The sequence below is a fragment of the Rhincodon typus genome, chromosome 6 (genome assembly GCF_021869965.1).
Source record: "Rhincodon typus isolate 14 chromosome 6, sRhiTyp1.1, whole genome shotgun sequence".
NCBI lineage: Eukaryota > Metazoa > Chordata > Chondrichthyes > Orectolobiformes > Rhincodontidae > Rhincodon > Rhincodon typus.
The window spans coordinates 3,055,877-3,066,283 of record NC_063337.1 but is presented as its reverse complement, the minus strand read 5'-3'; the positions used below and the strand labels follow the sequence as shown (position 1 = coordinate 3,066,283).

At 47.0% G+C, this 10,407-nt stretch overlaps 1 protein-coding gene across 1 annotated transcript in view; it reads left to right on the top strand.

Moving 5' to 3' along the window:
• Positions 1-360: 360 nt before the first annotated feature.
• clpb (caseinolytic mitochondrial matrix peptidase chaperone subunit B) overlaps positions 361-10,407 on the top strand; it is a 95,419-nt gene continuing 85,372 nt past the window's right edge. Inside the window, exons 1-2 of the mRNA XM_048597749.1 lie at positions 361-860; positions 3,544-3,595. Of these exons, the coding sequence (XP_048453706.1) occupies positions 404-860; positions 3,544-3,595 (509 nt within the window). The 5' untranslated portion in view covers positions 361-403. The remainder of the gene's footprint in view (positions 861-3,543; positions 3,596-10,407) is intronic.

Below are 10,407 nucleotides of genomic sequence, written 5' to 3'. Positions count from 1 at the left end.
GAGGTGGTGGGGGTCAAGTGCAGGTAATGGAGGGGAATGTGGCACAGGGTTCATGGTGGAGGTGGCTGAACAAGGATGGATTTTCTCTCAGCATCATCTTTTTATTCTTAAAATATTCAAATGGAGCCGGATTGTGGCAACAGTTGAAGCTTTTCATTGAATTTTTAATGTGTTTTTCATAGTTGGGTACCATTGACAATAAATCATCATGGTTTGTAGCGCACGGGACCCTGGGTAATGTAGTTCACGTTGTTTCCTGAAGAACTACAACCCCCAGAGGGCAGCGGGGCGGCCGCGGCTGCGCAGTGCTATCTGTGACGTCGTTTACGTTGAGGTCATGTGGCCGTAAAGTGAGAGTCCTGCCGCGCCTGAGGCAAAACACTCCTCTCCTCTTTACGGCACGATGGCGGTCTCCAGGGCGACGGCCCTGGTAACACGCTACCTCCGGGCCGGCTGCACTCCGTGCGGGGTCTGGTGCTGGCGCCGGCTACTGCTGCCGCCGCGGGAACTGGGCCGCGGCGCTGCGTCCGACAGACCCGCGGTGGCTGGGGGTCAACCGCCGCCGCCGCTGCTGCTGCGAAGCGTCTCCGAGGCCCCGGAGGCAGCTCGTGGGCCGCTGCAGCTCCGGCCTCCCGCCGCCGCGGGTCGCTGGCTACAGGCCTCCGAGCTGCAGTTCTCCCGTGAGGCCACGCGGTGGCGCTTTGAACCCGAGCCCAGGCTGCAGTTGGAGGCTGTGGCCACGGGGAGGCGATCCCAGCAAGGCGAGGATCAGAGAGAATGGGCACTGGGCACACTGGGCGACCTCTCTATCCTGGCAGCTGCCCTGGTTTATTGCTACAGCAGGTCATCGGAGTCAGATGGTGAGTAGCAGACTGGAGACGGTGGTGTACTGGTAATGTCACTGAGGTAGGTTGGCGGAAAATAAATGGAAAATTGTGGTCCATTCAGCCCTTCAACCCTGTTCCACCGTTCAGTATGATCGTGGCGGATCATCCAATTCAGTCCCCTGTTCCCACTTTCTTCCCCATATTCTGTGATCCCTTTACCCCAGGGGCAGCATGGTGGCTCAGTGGTTAGTACCTGGTGCCTCACGGCGCCAGGGACCCCGGTTTGATGTCACCCTTCGGTGACTGTGCAAACTCCACACAGAAATTCTCCCTGTGTCTGCGTGGGTTTCCTCCCAAAGACCAAATATGTGTAGGTTAGGGTGAATTTGGCCTTTCTAAATTGCCCATAGAATCAAGGGATGTGTAGATTAGGTGGATTAAAGGGGAAGGGGGATGGGTCTGGATGGGATGCTGTTCAGAGGGTCAGTGTGGACTGGTTGGGCAGAATGGCCTGCTTCCACACTGTAGGGATTCTACGAACTGCATCTAACTCTTTCTTGAAATCATTCAATGTTTTAGCGTCAGCTTTCCATGGCAGAGAATTCCACAGGCTCACCACTCTCTGGGTGAAGACATTTCTCCTCATCTCAGTCCTAAGTGGTCTAAGCCAAATCTTTAAACTATGAGCTGGACTTTTCTGGGTCATTGGGACCAACCTTCCTGCATTTACCTTTCCTAGTCCTGTTAGAATTTTGTTAGGTTTCTGTGAACGCTGCCCATTTTTCTGAACTCCAGCAAATATAATCCTAATCAAGTCACCCTCCCCATGTCTCAGTCCTGCCACCCCAGGAATCAGTCTGGTGAATCTCTGCTGCACTCCCTCTTCAGGAAGAACATCTTGTCATCCAGGGACTGAAATTAATGCTCCGTAAAGACAGGTTCAAATCCCACCACAGCAGATGGTAAAGTTTGAGTGGGATAAAAATTGTTGACCCTCGCGAAACCCCCACCTGTTACATAAATGTCAATCCTTCCTTTGTTTTCTTTTAGAATTAAAATTAGTTTTATTGACACATGTAATGTTGCTGCTTATTGCACCGTCTTAGGTGCAAAATACGTAGATATAGACACTTAAGTATTTGCATAAGTATCAGCATAAGAATAAAAAGGGGGAAAAAAGTACATGTATCACAGTGATATGGCAAGAACTGCAGATGCTGGAGTCAGAGATAACACAGTGTGGAGCTGGAGGAACACAGCAGGCCAGGCAGCATCAGAGGTGCAGGAAAGCTGATGTTTCGGGTTGGGACCCTTCTTTAGAAAATCAATAATCACAGTCGTTTTCACCCAAGTCTGTGCCAGCAGTTAGCATCAAGACCACACTGGGCCAAGTCTGTCGGCGAAATCACAGCAATGTGATTAACTCTACACTGCAGCCACTGTTGCCCACAGCCCATGAAAGAATGAAAAGAAAGGTAGGGGGTGCTGAAGCATGAAGCAGCTGGAGGGTGTCCTTTCCTTCCAAAGCCATGTTTTGTATTATTCCAGTCGGCTTTCTGACCACAGCATAGCTCTGAAACTGAATTGTTATTACAGGAAAGGACTTCTAGACCACCTCTGGAGTACTGTGTGCAGTTCTTTCCAAGAGGTGGTATTCAGGATCTGTCTGCCTTGGAAGGTTTCACCGAAATCTTATGGTGCAGTGGGGGTGTTCCGACCTCTTAAACTGGAAAGTCCAAGTTCAAGTCCCATTTGCTCCAGGGGTGTGTCCTAACATCTATGAGCAGATTGATTAGAAATGATCTGAAGAGAAATCAGCTGGGAATACTGATAACGGCTTTGGGGCCCTTGTACAAGGAAACATAAATTGCATTGGAGGTAGTCCAGAAAAGTTTCACTTGGCTGATATCAGGTATGGAGGGCCCGTTAGAATATAGGAGAATGCGAGCTGACTCTATTGAAACATACAAAACTCTTAGGAGACTTGACAAGGTAGACGTTGCTTCCTCTTGTGGGAGAGTCTAGGACCAAAAGGTATAATCTCAGAATAAGGGGTCGCCCATTTAAGACAGAGGCAAGGAGGAATTTCTTCTCTCGGAGGGTAGTGAGTCTGTAGAATTCTTTACCACAGATATAGATACTTAAATACCTATACCTAGGTATTTTGTACCTAAGATGGTGCAATAAGCAGCAACATTACATGTGTCAATAAAGCTAAGTTTAATTCTAAAAGAAAACAAATTCTTTACCTCTGCGGTAAAGAATTCCACAGACTCACTACCCTCCGAGAGAAGAAATTCCTCCTTGCCTCTGTCTTAAATGGGCGACCCCTTATTCTGAGATTATACCTTTTGGTCCTAGACTCTCCCACAAGAGGAAGCAACGTCTATCTTGTCAAGTCTCCTAAGAGTTTTGTATGTTTCAATAGAGTCAGCTCGCATTCTCCTAAATTCTAATTGGTCATTGAGTTTATTGAAGGCTGAGAGAGACAGATATTTAATCAGGAAGGGAATCAAGGGTTATCAGATCAGCCATGATCCTCATTGGATGGTGGAGCAGGCTTGATGGACTGAATGGCCTACTGCTGCTCTGCCGCTGCTCTATAATGCTATTTGTCTCTCACATGGTCCACTGATGCCAATAACTTTGGTTGCATGGCGATCTTTTGCATTCAGGGTGTGATATGACTGACCCTCAGTTTCTTTTAATTCCTCAGGTCACCAGCTCCTTGAAGCTGCCCGTTTGAACAATGCACCCGAAGTCAGCAGGTAGGTGGTGCACAGGCACGGTGCCATTTACAAATGTACGAGTTAGGAGCAAGGAGCATAGGCCATTCGGCCCCTCAAGCCTGCTCCACCAATCAGTACGATCTGAATTTGGCCACCACTGTCCTGTGTATTCTCTTTACTGGTTGCCTCACTTTTTAGTCAAGTAGTTATTCACTTCAGCCTTAAAACTATTTGAATGACCCAGCTTCAGTTGCTGTCTGGGGAAGTCAATTCCACAGATTTATGATCCTCTGGGGGAGGATACTTCCCAATTCAGTCTTAAATGAGCGACATTCTTTCAGCATCAAGATCTTAACTGTGCACAATTCTCCGACAATTCTGTTCCACAAGCCGCCACAAAATGTATAGAATCCCAATGAGACCACCAACATGACCAATCTGCCTTACCCAGAACAAAAGCAATTCACACCAGTGAAAACAAAACCTCTCTTCATTGTAACACACTTAACTTCGACAAGAGAAAAGAAAGTATTTCTAATTTGTGCAACTAAAACTATACCCCCTCAGAACCCCAAATAGAGAGAGACACACACTCTTACACCCACCCCCACACACACCCTTAACACTCATACACCCCGCCACACTCGCACTCTCATACACACCCTTACACACCTCTCACACAGGCAAGCTTAAATCCACACAATCACACCCTCAACATGCACACATGCATAGCCGCATCCCCACAAACACACGCCTCCCCCACACACACAACCCCACAAACAGCTAGACACGCGCACACACCCTATTGCATGTGCACGCTCTCTGACGTGCGTGCTCGGTCACACACGCACTCAATCACACACGCACTCACACACAGTCATACACGCCCTCACACCCATGTGGATGCTGGCACGGACCCGCACACATGCACATTCTCGTACACTCACCGTCTCTCATACTCAAGCACATTGTCACTCACACATACACACACACACACACACACAGCATGCACTCTCGGGCTCTCTCGCCCACATATGTGCGCCCTCTTACTCGCTCTCATGTGCACATGCACACACAGACACCCTCGCTCTCGCACGCATACAGTCAGTCACAATTAAGACAGACCAAAGGTTTAACGTGGGATCAATGAAAGACAAAGAAGATAGACAGGGTAAACTGAATTCTGAAGATCAAAAGTTCACATCACCAGGTGGGAAGTTATCTCCTCATGGCCCTTTTGATTTCAGTGGTGATGACACAACGATGTTAGTCATTGTGATAATCATGCTTCAAGACATGATTGTTCAGATGGACCTAGGTCCTCTCTTTGTTTAAAATTGTTTGTTTTGTGCTTTCTTGGTTTTTCTGTCTTTTACCCACATGGGAGAGAGAGAGAAAGCGAGAGACAGAGAGAGAGAGAGATGGATGTTTTCTATCTAAAGGCTCTGGAAGGTTTTGTTCAGCTGCTGCTACTTGAAGCTTACAGATTCTTAACATCCTGCAGCTAAACCAATCAGAGGTCTGTTATCGGGCAGAATTGCCTGAATGTGAAAGATTATTGGTGTCACTCAGTCTTGATCCTCCTCCTTGCTGCTTCAGATTATATCGCGGAGCTCCAATATACAGCATCTGAATAGTTCTGAAGAAAGGTCACTGGACATGAAACATTCATTCTGTTTTCTCGCTTCACAGATGCTGCCAGATGTGCTGAGTTTCTCCAGCAACCTCTGGTTTAATATGCAGCATCTGATTTTTGCTTTGTTTGTTCATGGGATGTGGATATTGTTGGCTCCTCCAGTATTTATTGCCCTTGAAGTTAGTGACTTGTTTGGCCACCTCCGAGGGGAATCGAGAGTCAACGCCATTGCACCTCGCGCGTGACTCCAGATCCAATTCAATGATGACACATTTATGTCATTACGTCTTCCAAGTTTATTCATTCACAGGATGAGGGCGTTGCTCGCTAGAGCACTTATTGCCCAGGGGGTGGTTATGAGTCATACATGTTGCTGTGGGTCTGCAGTCACACGTTGGCCAGACCAGGGAAAGACAGCAGATTTCCTTCCCTACAGGAATTCTCCACAATTTATTCTCTTACCCATTTCTATACTAGGAGCGAATTTAGCTACATACATTTGGCCCCTTCATCCAAACAGATTGACACTGAATATTACACTTACAATGATGACACATTACCCCCTACACTGTAAGCTCATATTTTGAGGACTGGCCTTTGATGTGGCACCTTCTCAATTCCTCTTTGGAAATTCAAATACACCACATCTACTTTGTCTCCTTCATCAATGATGCTTGTTACATCCTCAGAGGGCTTTAGTTAGTCAGACGTGACTTTTGTTTCACAAAGCTATGTTGTCTCTCTCTGATCATGTTAAGATTATCTCAAGTTTCCTGCCATAAGATTGCAGTGTTGTTCCTCTAATAGATGTTAAGCTAACTGGCCTGGAGTTTCCTGCTTCTTGTCTCCGTACTTTCTTGAAAACAGAAGTTACATTCAATATTTTCCAGTCTGATAATCTGGTTGTTTTTAAGAGGTGCAGTGAGACCTGGGTGTCCTTGTGCATGAGTCACTGAAAGTAAGGGCAGGTGAAGAAAGCAAAAGGTATGTTGAGGATTTGAGTGGAGGAGCAGGAATATCTTGCAGCAATTATACAGGGCCCTGGTGAGACCATGCCTAGAATATGGTGCGCAGTTTTGTTTTCCTTACCAGAGGAAGTATGGTCTGCCGATGGACGGAGTGCAACAAAGGTTTACCAGACTGATTCCTGGGACGGCAGGACAGACGTATGAAGAGAGACTGGATTGGTTAGGATTATATTCAGTGCAGTTTACAAGAATGAGGGGGATCTCATAGAAACCTACAACATTCTAACAGAAGTAGGCAGACTGCATGCTGGAGTGATGTTCCATTGGTGGGGGAGTCCAGAGCCTAAGGATATGGGTTAGGTCATTTAAGACTGAGATAAGGAGAAATATCTTCACCCAGAGAGTGGTGAGCCTGTGGAATTCCCTGCCACAGAAAGCGGTTGGGGCCAAAACATTGAATGTTTTCCAGAAGGAGTTGGACATGCACTTGGGGCTAAATGGATCAAAGGGTATGGGGGAAAAGCAGGAACAGGCTATTGAGTTGGACGATCAGTCACGGTCATAATGAATGGCAGAGCAGGCTTCAAGGGCCGAATGGCCTCCTCCTGCTCCTTTTTTTAACATCTTCATTTCTACGTTGGCAACTTTCCAGAATCCGGAGAATTTTGAATTAGCGCCAATGTATCCAGTCGCTCAGCTGTCCCTTTTTACGTCTAGTTCATCAAGGCCAGGGGAATTGTCAGTCCTTGCTTCTGTTAACTCTTCTCAGTCCCTTTTTCCCTGATGATTGTTATAACTAGAAACACAGTGGCTACCAGAAAAGGTCAGAAGCTAGGAATCCTGCAGTAAGTAACTCCCCTCCTGACTCGGCAAAGACAGTGAGGTGGAGACGTTTAGGAAAGGAATTTCAGATCTTGGGGCCCAGGCAGCTGAAAGCATGGATCCTGACAGTGAAGCAATTTATTTTTGAAAATTCTCACATGGGACGTGGGTGTCGCTGGCTGGGCTAGTATTTATTGCCCATCCCTAGTTGCCCCCTTCTAAGCTGGTGATGAGCTGCCTCCTTGAACCACTGCAGTCCATGTGCTGTAGGTAGACACACAGTGCCCTTAGGGGGGGATTTCCAGGATTTTGACCCAGTGATTAAAATCTGAGCTGCTGAAGAGGCCTGAATTGGTGGTTTGCAGCAGGACAATGAGGTAACTAGAGGAATGATGGAATTTGGAACAGTTCTGATTTGTTTTAGTTTTACTGAATGCCTCCAGTTACTGATGTAACCATCAGGCGGCAGTGTTGCTCTGTTTTTCAGTTTGTTTGTGACTTTCTCCTGACTGCTACAAGCAGTCCTGTCATCAGGTGTCTCCCATGACTGCATTGCTTGTGAGGGCAGTGTCCTGCAGAACAGCCTGGCACTGTAGACCTGGCTGAAATTCAGCTCCTTCGCTGGTCCATCTGCCTGTCTTTTTGATATTGCAACCTAGAAACAGAGCATCACCCATAAGGGATCAGTGACCCAACCTGGAACACACATGCATGCATGTGTGGAAACGCACACAGATATATTCCTGCTCATGCTGCCTCTCTCATGTTGTCTCTTGCACTCTCCCTCTGTTGTGTCCCCTCCCTCTCTGTTACGTTCCCCCGCCCACCTCTGTTGCGTTCCCTCTTGCAGGAAGGGAGTCCCAGGCCAGAGGCTGTTGTGTGGAGGTGGGTCCGGGACTGGAGCCCACTGCAGGGAAGTGAGGCCTCGAGTTTTGAAGCCCGGCATAGAAACGTAGAAGATAGGAACAGGAGGAGGCCATTCGGCCCTTTGAGCCTGCTCCACACTCTTCACGATCGTGGCTGATCGTCCAACTGAGTAGCCTAACCCTGCTTTCTCCCCATAACCTTTGATCCCATTCGCCCCAAGTGCTATATCTAATCGTTCCTTGAATACATTCTGTGTACTTGGCCTGGTGCAGCCTGGAGGCTCGGTGCTGGCACAGACTCGGTGAAAAGCACTGTAATTTGAGTACATTTTTAAAAAAAATTTACTCTTCCTGCTGGACTTGATTTATTATTCTTTCAATTTTGTAATAAATATTTAAGGAGCTGTACCTGGGTATCCTGTACCTAAGATGGTGCCATAAGCAGCAATATTACAAGCTTTTCATTGTATTCATTTGAGTGCATGTGACAATAAAAGCTAATTCTAGTAAAAGCTAATTATATTTCTAATTCTCTCGTGCCCCTTCTCTCACGTGCTCTTTCACATGCTACCTCTTGTGTCTTCTGTCTTGTGCTCCCACACCCTCTCTGTTTTGCTCCGTCTATCTCTCTGACACTCTCTCTCCCCATATCTTTTAGTTTCCCACCCCCACCAACCAAACTACCCCCAAATCTCTCTCTCTCTCTCTCTGTCTCATATTCTCACACCTGAAGGAGCAGATCACAGCTCAGAAGGAGGCTGACATCCCACTCAGTCTGCGCTAGCCTCTATAGAACAACCCAGTCAGTACCGTTCTCCCTACTGTAGCCCTGGACAGTGCGCAGAAATATGCGAGAAAAGACAGGAGACTCTGTCCCATTACAGTTCTGTGATCCTATGAATGTCCTTTAGGGAGGGAAACCTGCCATCCTTACCCGATCTGTCCTACACAGTAATGTGGGTGACTCCACCACCCCCTGGAAATGGCTGAGGGAGACACACGGTTCAGTGGGCATTTAGGGATGTGGGCATCAAATGCTGGCCTAGCCAGCAAAGCCCACATTTTTTTATTTAAAATCCTCTTTCTAGAAGGTTACAATTGAAGAGCAGAGAAGTGACTTCAGGGAGTACTTGAGACAAAGAGTTTTGATGTATTTGAGGGTTAGCAGCCTAAGCATCATCCAGTTCCGCTGATACAGGGAAAAATACTAAGAAGCTGGAGTAGAGCTCAAGCACCAACATGAATTGTGTGGGCCGAACAGCCTGTTTGTGGGTTGTGTGTTTGTTGTATGATGTTCCCTGCTTCGATGTGAGGCACTGGGCAATGTTTGCTCTAGCTGAGCCACCAAGAGAGTAACCTGTGTAACCCAACACCACAGAACTCTAACAGTGTAGACAGACACTGTTCAGCACATCATGTCTGTGCTGGTTTTCTGAATGAGTGCCTCGCTTAGTGCTATCTCCTGCTTTCTCCTATGATCCTACACATTCTTCCTTTATAGATTCCATCTAATTCCTCTTAAACTGTTTTTTTAAAATTTATTCATGGGATTATGTCACATTCATTGCCGATCCCTAATTGCCCAGAGGGCAGTTGAGACTCAAACGCATTGCTGTGGGTCTGGAGTCATAAGTAGCACAGGCCAGGTAAGGATGGCAGATTTCCTTCCCTAAAGGACATTAGTGAGCCAGAAGGAGATTCTCCCCAACAATCAGCAACAGTTTCACGCTCATCAATAGTCCCCTGATTCCAAATTTGTTTCTAATTGATATCAAATTCCACCATCTGTCATGGTGGAATTCGATCCCAGGCCTCCGACAAGACTGTACCTTAGACCACTCAGCGTCGCTACCTAATAAGTCCCCCCACTTGATTGTTAAGTGAATGTGCCTGCCCCATACCCTCGGACAGTACATTCCAGACCCTAACCAATTGCTGTGTGAGAAAGTTTCTCTTCATCTCAGTTTTGCTTCTTGTAGCATTTACTTTAAATCTGTGCTGTTTCATTCTCGAACATTTCACAAGCGGGAACACATCCTTTTTATTTACTCTATCCAGAGACCTCATATTCTGAACATTTCAATCAAATATCCTGTCAGCCTTCTCTTCAAGGAACACAGTCCCAGCTCCTTCATTCCATTCCATCCCACCATTACCCCTGTGTGCCTGTGTTTTGCAGGATCTGAATGGAATGCATTAAGTCTTAGTCTCTGCTAGTGGGGAGGGCAGGTGATGCTGTGTGGATGATGACTAGCTCACCGTAAGCGACCCAGAGCCCCCTCAATGTCAGCTTGTTGCTGTGAAAATCTGTAAGTTAAACAGAGCTTGCACAGGCTCTGGTTTTGTGGAGAGGTCTCAGGAGCAGGCAGCCTATTCAACAGTAACAGATTGAAACCCGTCGCCAAACAAGTGGACAGTGTAATCAGAAGGCAACAGTCTCCCATTGTCAGAATGCGTACGTGTTGGTGTGGAGAGGGACAAAACAAAAAGTTCAAGTTTCTTGTCCTTAAGCTGCTAGTGAAGATCCACCTGTTGAGCAGGGCAAGTCGAGCCCACTCA